Raw genomic sequence first — 20,691 nt, forward strand, 5'->3', positions numbered from 1 at the left:
GATTGATTAAGTAAAAACAAAACAACTTTATATGCTTCTTACCAAACAATATACTCTAAATATTGTCAGAAAGGAGTTTGACAGTAATAGAATGGAATAAGATACATACAGAAAACGATAGCCTAAAAAAACCTGGCTTAGTTATACTAATATCAAATGAAGCAGACGTTAAAGCAAGTAACACTACATTTAGCAATGATAAAAGAATCAGTACAAAAGATAACTTGCAGCTATGACCCAAAATAAGGTAGAAAATGTAAATGAACATTTTTGAAGAGGTTAGAGATATAATTAAAGATACCATTTGAAAAGGCACCAAGACGAGGAAGATTTGGAACTAAATTCTATATAACCTTTAAAGAACATTCCTACTTAAGTATTTCAAGACCATACGGAAAAATCAGAAACCACCCAAATTTAATAAGGCTACAAAGAGAAACCTTATAAGAATGTGTGTGTGTGTGTGTGTATATATATATATATATATATATATATATATATATATATATACATATGTATGAATTTATGAATGTATTCCAGGCATGCGAGAGCAGTTTAATATTCAAATCTACAAAAAAAAAAAAAACCCTACATACATCAATAAATTGAAGGGGAAGGCTGATATCAATAGATGCTGAAAAGGTTTTAATCCTTGGTGGAAGAAAACATGTTAGACCACATACAAAAATTCTAGCCTGACTGAGGACTTAAATACACAGCAACAGAAAACAACAGTAGAAATGGAAACACTGGAAAAAATTCAGGAGAATATGTGTGCTAAGCTCCTTGGTTAGAACTGACCGACTCCTTTTTTCACCTTTCCCAGCTCCGCAGCCATACATCTCACAGACTCGAGGTGTAGAGCCCACTGACCCTCAGCTTTTCTTACATTCCTCATCTGCCGTACCCGACATACTGTCAGAGATCTCTAAGTGCACATCTCAGTGTATTCAATGCCAAGCACACAGTCGCTCTGCAATAAAAGTTTGGCCAAAGGATGAATGATGACCCCTGACCAGCTTCCCCACCACCATTCACTCCAGCCAGCCTGCCTCCTGGGGAGATGGCCGGAAGGAGCAGGAGGCAGAGTGTCTTACTGGAAAGTACTCAGGGCGCAGACTTTTGAGTCAGTTGACCTGGGGTGACTCCTGCTTGTGAGCTGTGTCACCCTGTGCAACTTACTTCTCTGCAGTGTGTTTTCTCTAAGGAGCTTTGAACACTCCTGGGTCTCTGGTCTTTGCTCAGAAACAGCCCTTACTACTAGTGCTTGACTAAGCTTGACTAAGACAGGGGATGGGTGTCAGTGTGACTGAGGGTAGAAGATGGGTGACTCTCTCAGCGTCTGTCCCACCAATGTGACAGTGTACAAGGGTAAAGCTAGAGTAAACTTGACAATAGCTTGGCTTGATTCATTTACATTATTCTTGCTCATCTTTTGCTAATCGCATCTTCCTCTTGGACTATCTCAGTCCGCAACCCTGGTTGCACCTGAGAGTCACCTTGCCCTGCCATGGACCAATGAAATCAACCTCCCCAGGGGTTCTTATGAGCAGCTGGGACTCTTATGAACTACTAGTCCTTCATTCTCTTGGTCCTAGTAGAGTGAGTCCAAGATAGCACAGGCCCAGAAACTACAAGCATTTGTGGGGAGCAAAATCTGTTTCCCAAGAAGGAGGTACATTCAGCCGTAAGAGCAGAGTTTGGTGCTGGAAGCTTAGAGCCAGCCCTGCCGCTCGTTGGAGAGGTGACCCTGCAAGCCACAAGCCTCCTCCTGCTCCAGTTCCCTAATCCTTCACGTAGGCACAGAATAAGATCTCCCATTCTGCCCACCTTGGACTGTAATGTGAAGTTCAAAATGGAAATAGGTAAGATTTTGAACAGCTCTGGGAATCATACAAATGTGCTTTGTTAGTGTTCCCACTAAGCATAATCTTTGCTGTGCACTAGCTGTGGGGTCTCGCATGGGCCATTTCACCTTTTGAACCCATTGCCCCATCCATAAAATGGAGTTACCGACTCTGCAGATTACACGGTTAGCAGCAAGGCAAACAATAGGGACTGAAAAAACACAAGATCTACTATTATTATGCTTGCTATTAATTTGCATTTTAATCATTTCAAAACTGGGGGTAGACTCACACGAGTCCCTGATGTCAGCCTGCCATCAAATCCCGTGGTTTCTCATGTTAGCAGACACTCGCACCCACGTGGCCGTAGGCAGGTGCAGCGTTTCCGCTTTGCAAGTTTAAAACAAATCCCAGGGACTCTCTGGTTATGAACCAAGCCTGCTGAGGTGACAGGTGCAACTGACGTAGCTGCCTGGGAGCTGTCCCTTTAGCTCCCGCTACGTGGGCCTTCCTGACTGTTAGGTGTATGAGAGGTCAGTACTGACGACAGGGGGAGGTGTGTGATCCGCCGAAATGAAGCAGGTCGAAATCCCCTAGCACTGTCGTATCATAACAGGAGGAGGCACGGTCACAGGGGTGCTAGGCGCCCCATGGCCAAGTCCTGCCATCATCCTGTCTTCACCTTCTCCCTGTGAGTTATGGCGCTTGGTACCTTTCTCCACACGCTACAAGCTGTGTGTTCTCCGGGATTGGACTTCGTATTCTTATACTGACCACAAGTCCAGTGATGATCAACATTGAGGTCTCTGGGAAACTCAAGATTTAGAAATTTAGAAACTCAAGTTTAGTGAATTTGAAAGTGAGAGATGGGCAGAGTTTTTGAAGGTATGCCGTGGCCCAGTTATTCTCAATTCTGGTTCTGTTGGAGTGTATGTATGTTCTTACCTGTGCAGAGCAATACAAATTTATGTTGTCAGCCAGTGACATTAACAGATTTTTCTTTCCTAAAGCAAATCTAATAATTACTAAGTTACAACATATCTTAAAACAAAACAATAGATTGAGGATGTCAGGGTTCAGTGCAGCAAAACAGAACAAGTCTACTTAGAAGGCATGAACTTTCATTTCAAATGAGATTTTGAAATACTGTTCCCACTTACCCACTGATATAGTCCAAACAGCTATTATTTTCAGAAATGCCTTAGTTCTGGAGTTGAATCGGCTATGATGGATGGGGTTCTGGATGGCAACGTAGCGGTCCAGCGAGATGGCACAGAGGTGCATGATGGAGGCCGTGGAGAAAAGCACATCCAGGTAAATCCAGACAGCACAGAGCTTGCTAGGCAGAGGCCATCGGTACCCTATGATGCAGAAGGTTAACGTCAGTTAACCGCCTTGTCCTCCTGGTGTGTAGAATCTACTCTGCTACAACGGTTTCTGTCCTAGCGAAAGGCACAGGTAGCAGCAAAGGGCAACGCAGCATATTTTCAATATTTCAAAAAAGCCTAATAACGACTGTACTTAACTACAGTAAGATTGCACTGGCTGATGAGCACAAGGTTTGAAAACTTCTTGTGGCTGGAATCATGCCGGTGTGTTGTGGTTAAACTCAGGTTGTGTCTCTAGGATTTCCTCCACCCGACAAAAATCCACCTCTTTTTTTACTGATAATGACTTAGGTCAGCAGTTACGATGTACTATGGATTCCTCTACTGAAGCACCTCTTGCAGTGTACTGTCATTATTTATTCAGATATCTTTCCCACATTGTAGGTAGCCTGAGGTTAGGCCATCTCTTAGCCATTTTTACAACTGCTCAGTCTTGTACAGTGATGGCATTTAGTAGTTTCTCAAAAATGCTATTGATGTGAATGAATGATAAAAAATCCAGATTGGGAATATGTCTTTGTGAAAATGAAAAAAAAAATTAGCTAATAATGCTTTGGGGGTTAAACTTAAATTTGGGGGTGGGGTAGGGGGAGAATGAAGACTGGTGAAGAAGAGCATGGTATTCTTGTCCTGAGAGCTATTTCAGGGCAGTGGTGCTCAAACTTTAGCTAGCCTGAGGATCTCCTAGGTGGTTTTTAAAATGAGAGGGCTGGACCTCACCTCAGGGGGTTCTGATTCTGTAAGTCTGCAGCGGGGCAGGAGGATTTGCATTTCTAACAGTTTCCCCGGTGGTGCTGATGCTGCTGGTCCAGGGGCCACAATTGGACAATGGCTGCTGAGGGCAGTGGCTCTCACCCAGGGCTGCACATTAGAACTGGCTGGACAGCTTTTCTGTAGGTCGTGATGCCCAGAATGGTGGGAGGAGGTGGGCCCCCCAAACATTAAAGTGATTTAAAGCTCCCCAGAGGATTCCACTATGAGAAGCACTGCTGGACCTCACCTGCTATAATAGGAAGGCAGGGTATGCCTTACGGACATATAGTTTCCTGCTTTTGTTTGTTTCTAGAGGGCGATCAAACGGTTATATTAACCTTAATTCATTTTAATGACAGTCTAAGCAGTGGTGTTAGATCTGTGTGCATGAGAAGGAAAATTACTAAGACCACATTTACTTCACCACATTTCAGACCCACAAAGCTGAACAAACTCTCTATTCACAAAGATACTCTCTTCCAAAATGCCACCACGGATATTTGCAAAAGTAAAGGGTGCAGGATACAAGCCTGACTTAGTGCTTTTCATTCTGACTGTATGCAAAGAGCTTGAGCTAAAAAGGAGAGCCTTTTCTTAGCAGCGCCTGAGGGGGAAGCCACGCTGTGCCTGGTCGGAACTGATGTTGCCCTGGGAGGAATTTTCTCTGAAAGGAGGCAGCCGCAGGCTGTAGTCTGGGTTTCCGTGAAGGGAATAAGGAGGGGGGCATTTCCTTGCCGCCCGGGGGAGGACCCGTCTAGGGAGAGGCGCATCTCTGGGCACGAACCTGCTGTGCGCGGAGCGGCGGCCGCCAGGGGGCGCCGTTGCACCCTGAGCCGGAGGCGCCAGGCAGGCGTCGGTTTCCTAACCCGGCTGGCGGTGCCTGCGCCCAACCCGCCGCTCGGGGTACCCTCGCCCTGCCACCGGGGCTTTGGTTTCCGGACGGGCCCTCTGGGAGTCATTTCCCACTCCTGAAGTTTGTCTTCAACAGGGCGGGGTTTTATTTAGGAAGCGGGGAGCCTTTCCAGGATGTCTGGGAGATGACGGGCAAATTTAATCAAATCATCCCGGTGTGACATTTTGAGTGGTCCAGCGGGGGCTGGCCTTGCGTTGAGTATTACCGACCCTGTGCAAACCGGATCTCGCGCTCCCTTGCTCACCCCCTACGCCCTCCACACTCCTCGGGGCTGGGTGGATATTTTCTTTTAGCCGTTAAGACTTGGCCAGAAAATCCTCTCTGAAAAACAGCGCTCATAACCTGTTTTTCTCTCTGGGCGACTACTGGTGTGCCCGTGTCAGCAGTCTCAGTACTTTCTCCCCCCCTTTTAAAGGGGGAAATCTGGCTGCTTTACTCATAATTTGGAAAGAGGATCACATTCAGCTTCCCGCTAAAGCGGTCCCAGTGTTTGCTGACTTGCTGAGAGGTTTGACTCTTTCAAACTCTGTTGAGAAGAAAGCAAGATTAATCTCTTCCCATGTGTTTCCCACCCTCCTTCAAACCAGACGGGAGGAGTTTATGCATATGCATTTTTAAAGACTTGAGGGTATAATTCAAGGGCACACTTCCAAATTAGCTTCTCTGGGCAGGGAACAATTAAAACTGGAGGAATTCATTTATTCTAATGGAGACTCTGCATATTTTAACATTAAACCCACTGCACCGCTAATGTCCTCCCGGCAAATGTTCCAAGGTAATTGGGATGGTTTTACCACTCCATTAGAAGTGCTGAAAACAGCGTGATAAAGATAAGACTGTCCTCTCTTGAAGCCTGGAATATTTGGTTGGGAATATAAAGGAGTGAAATCCAAGTGGATTCAGAATGATAGATACATTATTGCTTTATGACTGGATTGGGACCTTTATAATCATTTCCACAAAGAATGTACATGTTTTTAAACACAGCACTTTATCTCCCCACGTAAAATGTACATGTTTCAGAGCACAAGACTCTCCAGAGATCAGATAATAGGTTATCTGACTTTAAATATGTGAAACCCCAGTTGAAGAGTAAAATTTAAGTAGCTTAACAGGGTAGACCTTTGTCTATAAAGAAAGCCTGGCATTTGATTTGTCCTGTGAGCCCCGGCTCATCTGCTAATGACATGCACATGCTCTTGTTCCCAGCATGGGTACAGCTGGGAAGCTAATGCCACTCACCATAGAGGATGGTTAACATGGACACAGGCATGACAAGGAAACCCAGCAGCATATCAGCTATGGCAAGTGACATCAGGAAGTAGTTGGTGGCGTTCTGCAGCTTTTTCTCTAGGGACACTGCCATGATGACAAGTATGTTTCCAGCAATGGTCAGAATAATCACTACAGCTGTCAACAAAGCAGACCAGTTTTTTTCCTGGAGATGAAGTAAGGAGAAGCAGGGTGGTGAGAGACAACCCTCACAGGAGAGGTTGGTTCGATTTTCCGAGTCCACTGTCCAGTTAAATGCATCTGAAGTGTTAACTTCTCCAGAGTTCAAGTCCTTATTATACAGCCTTGTGTCATCATGTAATTGCATTAAGGAGTTCGTCGCTGAGCTCAAAGAAGTGTTTTCTTCACAGAGAATATCCATTTCTAAGCTGGAACTTGTAGTCGATGAGGTGTAGAAAAACTCACGAGTTACAGGGTCTGCTCAACGACTCAGCTGTTTGTCCCTGTGAGCTGTCACACCGAGGCTGGCAGATGTGCTGAGCTCCTTTGGTTGGCTTTTTTCTCCCATTATTACAATAGAAGTTAAATAATTGCAGTAGCTTCCTGACATTTCCTTCCTTCACAGTTTTAGTAGAATCCTCCTCCTGGTTTTATTTATTTGTTTTTCTCCAAAGCAGGGTCAAAAATCAGAATGAACTTTTAACATAGAGGTTTCTGAGTTTTGAGCATTCGGGAAGAAAAATGGGATCCTGGCCAAAGAAGAAAAGTTTTGTAACTACCAGGAATCTCACTCAGCGCTGTCTCACTCAGTTGGTTATGCTGATCATACTAGTTTAGCCACAGCAGGATTAAAATAGCATGCAATCCAGAGCAGGGGGGCTGTAGGCATTCTGCCCTAAGAAAGTCAGTTACAGATACATCCAGGGTTAATCCCATAGTAGCTGGATGTACTTTGGGTTACAGTTCTCAGTCGGTCTTAGGCTGAATTGCCACGGCTGCTGTCAGGAATTTCCAGCCTGTGTTACGTTGCTTAGTTAATCAAAGACAGAAAAAGTCGTAAGCAAAGATTAGCAGACAACTTTGCATACTAGAAATGCTCACTGAAATGGTGACATTTTGGCCAAGCAGCCTTTCAAGGCAGAAAGAGAATTACACAGCAGTAAAATACAGCAGCATGAGAACTTACACGGGTCTTCAGGGTCCACACGCTAGACACACTTGGCTGTTCTGTGACTCGCTGCGTCTGTCCTGATAATTAAGCCAGCGGAGGGTCCCTTCTCCCTGAGCTTCCTCCTGCACAATATGATAGTAATTTGATTTCTGTTTTGCTGACTTCAAAAACTGCCTGGGAGAGTCGAGCCAATTCCAGCACTGCAAGGTCCGTGCCGGCTTCCTCTGCCCCCACTCAGCCGGGTCACCCCCTCCCGGGGTGGCTGGCCTCAGCCGGGCACACATAGAGAGATCATTCACCAGCCCCTCGCCAAGTCGCACAAAAGAAATCTCACGGCAAAGTAGGAAGAGCTGCCTGCACCGAGGGACTCGTGGTTTCCACGGGAATGGACTTGCTCTCCGGCTGCCTCCTTGCCTTCATCAGACCTCCCTCTGTCTGTGTGTCATAAACTGCAAGGTAGCAACAGCCAGGGAGGGCGGACCAAACAGGCTTTTTTTTTTTTCTCTCCCTCTTTTTGCTACATATTAACATTGGGAAGTTTTCCTTTGTGTTAAAAAAGAGAGAAACAGGAGAAATCGCCTTGTGTACAGATTCCTAAGGCAGGTAAGCCCCACTGTGATATTTTTCAGGGTGAAGGGTGACGAGAGGAGGGAAATGAAGCCAGAAATGGTAAATCCTGGGAGCGCCGGAAGCACGCGGTGCTTCCACGCAGAGCCCACTGTGCTGGGGCTTCAAGTGTAGCTACTGATCTCGGCAACCTGGGCTCAGCGTGGCCAGGCAGATTTCTGGCGGTAACTCTGATAAACTATTAGCACTATTTTTATTTATTATTAAATACATCGTTCAGCTAGCTTTTTTCTTCAGCAGGACTATACCACCTAGAAGTAATTCAAAACCTCAAATGTGGAAGAGAATAAGTTGCTTTTACCAGCGATAACACTAAAGACAGCCGGCTTTATTTGTCAGAAAGCCTCTTCTCAGAGTTCTAAAGACAGCAGATCTGTCAGGGGGGTATGTGTGCGTGTGTGTCTTTATTTTTATCGATTGGGAAAATGGATTCTTTCCTCAGTAGCTGAGGTTTTCTAGGTTTCTGGCCCTCTTCTTACTCTTTACATTCTCCCTAGACAAGTTCACCTACTCTTCTGCCTTCAACTGTTGTTTTTGGCCAAATCTGTACCTTCATGGCAGATGGTTTTCCTCAGCCCCCGACCTAAATATCCAGCCGCCCAGCGAGCCCTTCCATCTCTATCTTAGAAGAAGTTGACCTCAGCGTCGTTTTTCCTCTTGTTCCCCTGCCTACCTCTGGGTGCTCATCTCTACCCATTTTCTTGGTTACTGGAATCACCATCTCTTCAGACAGCTGGCTCTTATTCACGCCTCTTCCCTTGTGCTCACTGCCCTGATCTTACTAAGTCTCTTGCCAGCTCTGTGTATATATTTCTCTTATCTCTTCTCCAGCCCGCAGCTCTCATTTCTTTGGTTAAGGCGCACCGTGTATCTCTTGGGCTGGAGTATGAGTTCACCCCTCACTGTCCTTCCTGCCATCCTCCCGCCCCTCTGCTTCCCTGAATGGAGGAGGGGCAGGAGGAGGTGGAGAGGAGGAGAGGGAGGAGGGGCAGGGGGATGGTATCCGAGAGCCAGCAGCTGAGAGCACAGGCTTTTGGGTCAGAGTTGCCTAGTTTTGAACCACTCTGTATGAGCTCGGTAACTTGTAAGCAGTAGAACCCTGAACAATCTAGTTGCTTCCTTTGATTGTAGTGAAGCTAAAATATGATAATGGGTATAAATATTTAGCCCATGTCTGGCTTGGAGGATGCTCTAAGAATGTTAGCCTTTTTTTTTTTTAATCTCATCTTTTCTTTTTTTTTATTATTGAGTTATAGTTATAGTTTACAATGTTGTGTCAATTTCCAGTGTAGAGCTTACCTGTTTTATTCTTACTAGTATTCTTATTGATATTATTAAAACATGGCAGTCTGTGCCTACTTTCCTTCAGGCTCTGTGGGGCACGTGACTCCTGCCTTTGCCCCTCCCCCACGGCTCCCACTTTTCAGGTCTGCACTCTCCTTACTCTGCCACAGGCAGCCTACAGGCAGATGAACTTGCTGGTGTCTGAAGATTTTTAAGCATCACTTGCAGTTCCCTGTGTCTGGAATGCTCTCACCACCCCCTCCCGCACCCCACCCCTTTTTGTGTCCATCTGGCAAATTCCTACCTAGTTTTCAAGGCTCAGTTCCAGTATTATGTCCTCTGTGAATCCCGGACCCACCACTTACCGTCTGTGTGATTTTGACTAAGCTACTTCATCTCTCTATGCTTTGATTTCCTCATCTGAAAATGGAGAATAATAATACCTACCTCAGAGGATTGATTTGAGAGTTAAATACGTTTACATGCGTACCTGGCACATTTTACACCCTTGGTAAAGTTTAGTTGCTATTGTTATTATTGCTGTTAAGCTTACTGTTACCAAACTTCCCATGTCACTCCTTCCCCCATATAGACAAAGACTACAGCACCTTCTACAGTCTTCTATTTTAATGCTTCTCCCATTGCAAGTAAGCCCCGTAAGTGCAAAGACTACGTTTTTGTTGTTCACTGTAGGGCACATAGTTGGTGCTTAGATAGTTTGTTGAATGAATGAACGATTTATAATCACCTGTTTACATGTCTGCCATCTTTATTAGATGGTGAAATTCTTATTCATATCTATATCTTTAATACCAGGCATGGTGTCTCCTAAAGGGATGTCCTTGGTAGATACATTTCAAAGGAATAAATGTGTTGATTGTTAAGAGTACATTAAAAAGCAGAGTCAGGGAGAAACCTAGAACCTCTAACACCTTTTTCATTGTTTTGTGCAGTGGGATACTCATTCAATTTTATTAAAAATGGCAAAGGAAAACATGATTAAAAAACACTCTAGTGTTGGAAAATTACTCTAAAGCTTTTTGATGTTAAATTTTGTTTTACTGACTGCTGTGTTACAATTCTTAAAGAAATCTGATGCTCTCAGGCCAATGGACAGCTAAGTTTCCAGTCAGTGTGTTTCTTGGTATATCTTTTATATTGTGAAGTAATTTTTTTAGTAATTATCTAAGATTATTTACAGTTTTTATTGTAGTTTTATGAATGCTTGTTATGGACAAAGCAATATGGGAAAAATCTAGGTCCTGGGCTCCTGATCCTTAAACAGAGCTTGTCTGTTAATAGTTTGAGAATTAGATTTGGTGGGAATGGTTTCTTGCAGATGAGACACCCCTCTTGAGCCTGGTGAAAGGGATGTGCGTTGGCTGCTGTAGTGGACACTGCTGTGTGGCTCATCTCCCCCTTGAGGACCGAGGCATGCACGCTCTGTGCTGCTGGAAGTGTTGGTAGCTGATGGCTCTCAGTGATCCTCCCTGTGAAAATTAAGATCAGCCAAAGATGCCACCTTGCCCATAGCCGTGGCCCTTCCCTAGCGCAGCCAGCACACAGTGATTGGTCCGTTGTGAGGGTATAAAAGTCTTGCCCCTTTGCCTGAAAGCTGGACAAACCCTGAAGGGCCACCCGGGTTCCAGAGCGCCCCACCTTTGCTGTGCCTGCATCACAGTTAAACTCCTCCCTCTGCCTAGTCCCGCTTCTCTGCTCCCCTACAGGTGTTGATCTGAAGCTCTCCTCCGTGGCTCTCCTACTCACAAGTGTCCTCTCAGAGTCAGGTTCCTGGGGAACCCAACGTAAGCTTCTATTTTTAAACCTGTGTTTCGACGCTTGATGAGTTCAGTGCGCAGCCTCTGCACGAGTTGCGTGTCTGACGGAGAACAGGCAGACGTGTCGTCCATACCGATGATTGCTTTCTTGTCATAAACTCAGAATTCTTCTATAGACAACTGGCTTTACTGTCTAATTCTTGCTAGAAGGAATTTGAGGTCAACAACTTCAAAAATGAAATGTCTTACTTTGTGGACTTTCTATAGGGGTACTTTTTGCAACTAGTTTATTCTGGGGGATTCAACAAAAGTGATTGCTTAAGATTAAAGGTTGATTTGATTGTTTTCAATGGCTGCAGTGGTATTCACAGCCCTTGTTTAAATTTTTCCAGGCTAGAGTTATTGGGTTCTGAAACAGTGCCTTGTAGATGTTAATAAACGTAAAAAAAAAAAAAATCCCTTGAGTCATTGAATCTGGAACATACAGCATCCTGTAGCCTCCTCTTTGGTACTGACAGTGCATGCAAGTGTGTTAAAGGCTCTGAGAGATCGTGCAGTGAAGACATTTTGTTGTTATTTATTTTTCCCACTTCCTCTCTGCTCCCAGAACACTCATTGTGGGAAACTTTTGTTTAAATTGAGTTATATTTTACATTCATTAAAATGTTAAGATGTTAAATATATGGTTCAACGCATTTTGGTAAATATATATAGCCAATGCAACTATTACCCAAATCAAGATATCTACCATTCTCATCACTTCTGAAAGTTCCCTCATGCCCCTTTCTGGACCTTCACTTAAATGGGAGCATGCAGTATATGCTCATTTTGCATCTGGCGTCTTTTGCTTAACAGTATGTCTGTGAGATCCATCCATACTGCTGTGAGAAACTGTTTTTTTCTTTCTTTTTTTTCATTGATTGCAGTCTGGGAAACTTAAATGGCCTGGATGTTTAGGGTGTTAATCACCTACTTATTTTTATTCAAAGGAACATAGAATATATCCTTCTCTTTGTCCTTTTAAGCTTTATTTTTTAAGATAGTGGCTACTTTAACCTCTGCTCAATTGCATCTGATTTTGTTCTGAATTAGCAGCACAGAATTTGTTTATTCCATGTTCATTCTTAACACTATGTCCCTGAGATTTCTATTACTCAAATCTTACTAATGGTCTAAGAATGAGGAAAAAAATTCACAGATTTTCCGAATGATATGTTATTCATCATTTCTTTTGGATGTTCCAGTTCTGAGGTTTGGAACAAGCCAGACCACCTGACCATTGCATGCTTGGAAAACAATGTCTTGAACTGCCTTCTGTTAATGCCATTGGCATGTGTGAAAAGAAACAACTACTTGAAATTAGCTAATGACTGTCATCTGTCTTTTCAGTTTTCCCACAGTGGTGTTCAGTTTAACAATATTCATAAATTTAATGGATAATTACTAAGCACTGTGTCAAATACTGTTTTTGGAGCCGGGTAAAACTGTGAAGATGCACAGCGTTCCTGCCTTAATTCATTCACTTAAGAAACAGTTGATGGTAGCCAACGTGAGTGTAGGGTTTAAAGAAGAGATATAAGCTTGGCTCTCAATGGCATATCGGTGGTATTTAGTCTGAAACTGGGGGAGATCATCCAGAGAGTGAATAGAGATATGAAAGGGAAGAGGTCTGAGGACTGAGCCCTGGGTTACTCCAGTCAAGGAGGTGTAGAGGGACCAGTCAAGCAGGTCAATGAGGGGCAACCAGTGAGTGAGGAAGGATGCAAAAAATACAGCGGTACCCTGAGAGTAGGTGACGAAAGACTCTCAAGAATAGAGCGTGCTTAACTGGGTCAAATGCTCCCGATAGTCTGAGTATAATGAGAATTAAGAAATGACCATCAAATATGTCAAAATGGAAGCTTTTGGTGGCCCTGATTGGACCTGTTCCAACGGAATTGGAGTAAAAGTCCAACTAAGTAGGTTCAAGACAAAATGGGAAGAGAAGTGATAACGAATATAAAGAACTACTTTGAGGATTTTTTAAATTTGGAAAACACAACAGAGTAATGGACTAGTAATTGAACAATCAAGAGGCAAAGACTTTTATTTTTCAGGATAGGATAAATTAAGACATCTCTTTGTGCTGATGGGAATGGTCCAGTACAAAGAGGGAATTTGACAGTGCAATAGAGGCAGGAGATAATTGCTGGAATGATGTCCTTGATTTGGTGAAAGGGTATGGCTCAAGGACACCATAGAAGGGTTCCTCCATCATAACAAGGGAGAAGACAGAATAGATGGGCTAAAGATGCAGGCGGCTGGTAGATGTGTTGATGTCAGATGATGATCAGAATCCTTTATGAGGTCTGTATTTTAGTTTGGGGAGAAAGTAAATATTTTTACATACTATGTAAGTTCTATGAAGGAACTGGTGGTGTGATAGAAAAAACTGAGGATGGGGACAGCTTTATATAATGGGGTCAGGGAGGGTCTCCTGTGGAGATAGCATCAAAACTGAGATCATAAGGATGAGAAGATTGGAGAAGATTCTCAGAGGAGTAGTATGTGGGGACGCCCCAAGGCTGGACCAGGCTTGGCAGGAGAGGGGTAGGTTCTGAGGAATAGTTGAAGTTGGATGGATGTAAGTTGTGAAATTGTCAGTGATTAAATGGTATTGAAAGCCATGACACAGGATGAGATTTCCCAAGTATCTGAGGAGAGAAAGGAGAGGTTTGAGATCTCAATACAGAGATACCTCAACATTTAGAGGTGAAGGAGACGAGGAAGAACCAGCAAAGGAGACTGGAGTTTAGGTGTGGTGAGGATGGAGAAAAAGCAGAGAAGGTGGGGTACTGGAGGCCAAGGGAAGAAAATATTTCAAGGAGGAGAGAAGGCAAATGAAATACTGTGAAGCTTTAAAAATCATATACTTGAAGAGTGTTTCATTATGTGAGAAGTTGCTCACAATTAAGTTAAATAAGAACAGGGTAAAAACTCTATAGAGTGTGATCTCAACTTTAAAAAACACATGTGCATGATCCTAAACTGAAAGGAAATGTATTAAAGCATTCACAGCAATCATCTGGGCCAGGGATTTACAGTGATTTTTTTCTTATATATGTTTATTTTGAACTTTATAAATTTTCTGAAGCATGTATACGTTCTGTTTGTAACTATAAAATAAAATGAAAATATTTAAAATAATTAAAGTTCATAGGAAGAGAGCCAGGGATGAGCTTATGTTCTAACCATGACTAGGATACCCTGATTTCAAGGTGAGATTGTAAAAAAATAGTTTGTTCTCTGTAGGTGCAACAGTTGTATTATTCAGGATTATTATTGGCAGTTGGCAGAAAGCCAAGAAAAAGAAACATCAGAGGATATTCTTATGTAATTGATAAGTCTAGGAATGGAACTGGTGCTTCAGGCATGGCTGGATCTAGTGGCTAAAAAAATGCAGACTGTTTCTGTCTCTGCGATGTTTTCTTCTCTTTTGACCTGATTCTCTTCTACTACGAATGGCTTCCTTTGTGTAGCTGGGAAGGATGGTTGTTGACCGTTCTAGTTTAACATAATTGCAGCTTGTGAGACAGTACTTAACTTTGTGATATTCCTTTACTATATTCAGGGAAGACCATGGTTGGACCTATGTGTGTCACGTGCCCATCTCTGAACCAATCCTGGTGGTTAGGGGAATGCAGTACTTGAACTGGCTAGTCTGGGACCTACCACCTGCCCATCCCTGTGAGATGGGGAGCGTCCCTGGGGGAGGTTGGGGCAAAATGATTGATGGCCTCGTTGGGACCATATGGAATGGATCCCTTTCCCAAATAAGGATTTCTGCCGAGACCAGTAGAATGATGATTATCCAGTTTATTAGTGGAAAGTACTACTTGGCTTATCTATTTTTTTGCGATAAGTGTTTTTATTAAGTCAGATTGGCTCTGGTGCCTGAGTCATACTTAGATGCTTCAAGAGGTATTGCGTTTATTTCAGGTCACAAGGAGGCTCCTGGGTACATTCTTACTCTGGAGGTAAATAGCACTCCAGTCAGTGTCCTAAAAGTGTAAGTTTGTTTCCTGAAATAGTCTAATTTACTACCAGGCATGATCTAGGGAAATGGGAAAGATGACTATATTACCACTTAGATTCTCATTATAGAGCAAGACGATAACCTCTTTTATAAAAGAAGAGCACAGAACTATTTAAGGCAAAGTGTTTTTGCTAGTCCCAAAGGATTACCATCATAAAATTTTGTGGATGCCTGTTGGTTGAATCCCAAAGATATTTGGGTGGAATTCCAAATTCTGTTCTATTACCAGCTGTGGGCACAGACACTCTGTTTGATGTCCATTGTATGTGCTGAAGGAATATTCCAGGCAAATTTACCTCTTATTCCTAACTAGGGAAGGTGGCAAACCAGATTGGACCACGTGGGCTGTGAGGGTTCTGTTTGTTGGGTCAGAGCCATGCCTAACAGCTTGTTGTATCTTTCCTCTGTGTTCTACTCCAGTTCCCACTTAACACTGTGGGGGCCGTGGGGGATGGGGAGAATGATGGTCGAGGTACTTTCCAAGGAACGGAAATCCTTTGACCAATTTTACCAGGCTAGTACTATGGGAAAAGCAGCCTGTGGGAGGAAGTGCACTGATCTAAAAAGCAAATAATGAGAGCTCACTGCTCAGAATAGATTTTTTTCACTTCTTCGTTCCTCTGAATGAAGGCTGTATCTTTCACCCTCATGGCCTAATTGTGACCTTGGTCTTGACCATACTGGAGCTCTCGCTCCTTTGTGATGAGTGGCCATGTGGGAGAATGGGAATCTTGAATTTTGATGGGCTAAAATGGGTAGACCATACACCGGGCTTCTCTGTTCCAGTGGGTTCAATAGCCATTGATCAGTCAGTATGATTATGAAGTGCTGACTTCCTCAGGAGAGTAACAGTACAGTGGAAGAGGCAAGTTTTCACCGTCATGAAGCCTCTTTATAAACCCAAGTTATTGTTCCTTCTGTTCACCTAATGTTGATGATTCAGGCAGTTAGGCTCCTCAGGGCCTTTTATAAATTTCTCAGATGGGGCCCCACAAACTACTGAAATAAGTAAGAATGTTACTTCAATATAGTTTCTCCTAAGGCCACATTATACATTGTGATAAAATTACTTTTCCTGTCCTTTTTTCTATCTCAAATTATGCTCAACCATGCTGTCCAGGATATACACTGTATAGAAATATACTCAATCAGACCTGGGCCACAATTTTGGAGTAAAAAGTATGATCACACATTTTATTTGTGAAAATTAATTGCTCCTATATGTCCTTAAACCAGAAGGTCCAGTATCTCCCCTGTGAAGTCCCTTTGAATTCCCTTTGAATTTACAGAGGACTCTAGAGTCTTAGAACAAACAGGCCAGTCCTGCTTCAGACTTCACGTGGAGCGAGAACTGAAGCTGATGAGTCCAACGCTGTCATTGCTCCTTGCTGCCACGCTGTCTGTGTTGAAGCCTCTTCCTGCCCTTTTTCAAGAGAAATTTGCCTTCTGTCATGGGAATGCCCTTCTCCTGGGTGTCCTGCAGTGGTCCCGACAGCTTATTTGTGCTTCATTCATACCCATGTGGTGGCCTTTGCCCCTGAAATCATTCTTCTCTGTTAAGTACCATGGTTCTGGGGATCTTCCTGCTGGAACCAAAAAGACTTTGGCCCCAAGAGGTTGTGAATTCTCAGAACAGAGTGCTCAATGGGAAGGTTGGACAACTGCATTTCAGGGATTTTTAGAGGAGACGTATTCATAGGATGAGTTAACTTTGATGCCCTTTTAGGTCCCTTCCCATTCTAATATTGCTTGATTCTGTGAATCTAAAAAATGCAAATAAAAATAAATTTAAAAATTGATACTATGTCTTAAAATTGGTTTTTATTTTATTTTTTTTAATTTTAAGCATTTTTTATTGAGAAATAGTCATTTTACTATGCTGTGTCAAATTCCAGTGTAGAGCACAATTTTTTAGTCATACATGAATATACATATATTCATTGTCACATTGTTTTCTCTGTGAGCTACCATAAGATCTTGTATATATTTCCCTGTGCTATACAGTATAATCTTGTTTATCTATTCTACATTTTGAAATCCCAGTCTGTCCCTTCCCACCACCCTCCCCCTTGGCAACCACAAGTTTGTATTCTATGTTTATGAGTCTGTTTCTGTTTTGTATTTATGTTCTTTTTTTAGATTCCATGTATGAGTGATCTCGTATGGTATTTTTCTTTCTCTTTCTGGCTTACTTCACTTAGAATGACATTCTCCAGGAGCATCCATGTTGCTGCAAATGGCATTATGTTTTTATAGCTGAATAGTATTCCATTGTATAAATATACCACATCTTCTTTGGTTTTTATCTTATTTTTAACTATAAAATATATACATATTGTCAAAAAAAAATCAAACTATGTAGAAAAGGATCTTCTCTTCCAGTCATGGTCCCCATGTTTTATATTCTCCCAGATATTTTCTTTGCATATCCAAGTGTGTTTACGTAAGTATATGCATACATGTGATGTATAGATGATATATAACTATAAAATATATTAAATTTATAGATGAACATTTTAATTATATATATATATAAATAAAAATATATAGGCAATATAATTCTACTGGTGGATACACCAAGATTCATTTGACCAGTCTCTTCTTGATAAAACAGGTTAAATAATATATTAGGATCAAAAGTACTGAATTTCAAAGATATCACTGAATAGCTATCCAAAACAATATGCTAATTATATTTCTGCCAACAACTTAGTAATATTTTCCCAAGTCTATCAGAGGGTTCTTCACATTGGCAGCTCTAACTTCTTCACATCTGTGAACCACCAGTTGGTTACTCTCATATAACTTGACTCAGTATAAAACAAGATTATTTTTTCTAATGAAAACATCTATGGATATAAATATTTATGAAATATTGGTATTTATGAAAAATTTCTTTTCATTTATATATAAACTTTCAAGGCCTAAAAAAAATGTAGCAATTTTTGGAAACCACGAACTTAGTAACTACTCAGAAACCCTGACTTCCACTTGGAGTATCTTCATCCCCCAGTTTGAGTCTCTGCTTTTACCATTTCCATCAATGTTCATTGTAACTGCATTTTAGTAACTTGGTTCCAGGTTATTTCTCTACAAAGATCAAATGCTTTTCTCTAGATCATTTTCCATAAAGAAGGGTCAAAGGGTCTCATGTGTTTGGAGAAAATACTTCACCTACTAGTACAGTGTGAAAATTTTAACACACGGGCCTTGTGCAGAGCTGTGCCTGTGATCAGGGTCTTTACAGCTTTTGTGACTTTTAGGTATATATGTACCTTTACCACTTGACTTATCAACTTTAAATAATATCTATGAAGGAAGAGAAAATCAGCGTGCTCAGATTACTTCTTACCTTCTTTCCGATATTTCCTTCCAATTTTGTTGATTATATTATTTCTAAACCTTTCCGGGGCTTATGACATTAAATCCATCATGTACTCCTAATCCTCACATCTGCTGTAGGCTTAGTCCTGGTTTGCTGGGATGAGTGCGTACCAGCATCTCCTTTGCCATAGCTGTCTAGTTATCTTTGGGTTACTTGAAGATTGTTCTCTAGTGGTTTCTTCAAAAATGAGTCGTGGAACTATATTCCCATTCAAATTCAAAAACATTTCTGTCTTTATACTTGAACAACAGTTAGTCTAAAATTCTTGTCATTTTCTTTCCTTGAGAACACTGTACATACATTTTGTAACTGTTTTATTCAGGTATGATTGACATATAAAAGCTGTACATATTTAACGTATGCAGCTTGATGAGTTTGCAGGTAAGGACACAACTGAGAAACCATCACTGTAATCTATGTCATAAGCATGTCTATCACCTTCAAAAGATTCCTCCTGCCCTCTTTATTATTTTTTGGGAGTAATAGTAACTAAAATTTGCTAAGAGGGTAGATCTTGTGTTAAGTAGATGATGCAGAACACTCCAGGCCCTGTGCAATACAGTAGCTCTCTAGGACTTACTCATGTTGTGTGACTGAAACTTAGTACTCTTTGACTAATACCTCTCCGTCCTCCCCTCCTCCCCAGCTCCTGGCAGATACCATTCTACTCTTCTGCTTTTCTGTTTGATTATTTTCGATTCCTCATATAAGTGGCATCATCTGTTATTTGTCCTTCTGTATCTGGCTTATTTCATTTAGCATAATGTGTTCCAGGTGCATCCATATTGTTGCAAATGGTAGGATTTCCTTCCTTTTAAAGGCTGAATAATATTCCACTTTATGTATATATTACATTTTCTTTAGCTATTCATACATCAGTGGACAATTACATTGCTTCCATTGTGAGTAAGAGGGCATTGTACATGCTGTCTTACCATCTGGGGTTGAATGTGGCTGTGTAGAGGTACGCATTCCATGAGATTGTTTCCCCTTTTTAAGTGTCTTAGGCTGTCAATTCACTCTCTTTAAGATGCCAGAAAATTAAATTTTTAAAGATTTAAAGGTAAAGAGCAAAGTTATGATATTTTACTATTTTTACTACTGGCCATTCTTTGTGATATTCAGAAGTCTGTCTGGTATATATCAAGCTTTCATGACTGTCTAACTCCCAAATTTGTTAGTATCTATTTTGGGGGCAGTCAGATGCCTGAATTTTAGAGCCATTTGCCATTGACTCCATTGGCCAAAGAACATAATGGAAGGTTGTAGAATATAAAACAACTTTATTCACCCAACCACCCCTTTCTCTTTCATTCGACTTTTTTGCTTTCATTTCCAGGCATATTTTTCATTATTGTAATCAGAAATTAAAGAGGTTATATACTGACTGTAGTGCCTTTCTGAAAACAAAATAAAGCCAATGAGGAAGGCATCAGTTTTGCCTGGGAAAGCAGTAATGGAACCAAGAGGAAGGGCACTAAAAACATGCTGCAGGGTTGACCACTGGCTTTGATGTTGTTGACAATGTACTTCTGTTATTTCCCCCAAATCCTTAGTTTTTTGATTCAAAGACAGTTGAAGATTGTTAAATTGTCTACTACTTCTCTCTGCTTTGTTTGGATAATGCTGGTTAATTTTAAGTTTTGTATATTTGTCTTAGTTTTCAACCTTTTCTCCTCTCGATCTTCTCCAAATCCCATCTGTTCTGGAGCCTGGGTGAGAGCTGGGTGGTGAGGCCCGAGGCTCCATACGCAGGAGAGGTCCAGTCAGTGCACCATGACTAACAATACGCCAGCTCTCACCGCATCTGATAATGATCTGCCTTTTAAATGGAAACATGCTAGAACTGACTGCCATGCGTTTCAAAATCCTTCAATACTCAGATATGTCTTTTTTTTTTCCTTTGCTGAATTTGAATTTGGCTTCTGGCGTTTGGTCATCACTTCTTCCTTCAATGGTGCTTATTTTAGTGCTATCCCACCGAGTCAGGATCACAGCTCCTGGTTGTTAAAAACAGTGTGTCACAGCCAATATTCTTTCAGACATCACATTACACACTCGTGGATATGGTTGCTGGAGAAGATATCTGTCCATCTGGTAGCTTAGTCACCACCTACCATTTGCTTTCCTGCCCCAGAAAAGCAGGTAAAATTGAAAATATTAAAAAAAAAATCCTCTGGAATTGTCTAATTCTAAGCAGGCATAAACATCCCTTTGTAGTATGCTTGTCCACATTG

The 20,691-nt window shown here is 41.9% G+C and overlaps 1 protein-coding gene and 1 long non-coding RNA gene across 3 annotated transcripts in view; one reads left to right on the forward strand and one right to left on the reverse strand.

Annotated features, from left to right (window-relative positions):
* Positions 1-7,744, reverse strand: part of HTR2A (5-hydroxytryptamine receptor 2A) — a 54,544-nt gene extending 46,800 nt beyond the window's left edge. The window contains exons 1-3 of one of the 2 annotated variants that reach the window (XM_031465994.2): positions 7,321-7,744; positions 6,144-6,883; positions 3,008-3,208 (exon numbers count right to left, since the gene is read on the reverse strand). In XM_031465994.2, the coding sequence (XP_031321854.2) occupies positions 3,008-3,208; positions 6,144-6,555 (613 nt within the window). In that variant the 5' untranslated portion in view covers positions 6,556-6,883; positions 7,321-7,744. Of the gene's footprint in view, positions 1-3,007; positions 3,209-6,143 lie in introns of both variants that reach the window. The other variant, XM_010980835.3, reaches the window with a different exon arrangement.
* A 74-nt stretch (positions 7,745-7,818) lies between these two features.
* LOC135322778 (uncharacterized) overlaps positions 7,819-20,691 on the forward strand; it is a 357,083-nt gene continuing 344,210 nt past the window's right edge. Inside the window, exon 1 of the long non-coding RNA XR_010383616.1 lies at positions 7,819-7,908. This is a non-coding gene — a long non-coding RNA (uncharacterized LOC135322778). The remainder of the gene's footprint in view (positions 7,909-20,691) is intronic.

Source organism: Camelus dromedarius, chromosome 13, assembly GCF_036321535.1.
Source record: "Camelus dromedarius isolate mCamDro1 chromosome 13, mCamDro1.pat, whole genome shotgun sequence".
Lineage (NCBI taxonomy): Eukaryota > Metazoa > Chordata > Mammalia > Artiodactyla > Camelidae > Camelus > Camelus dromedarius.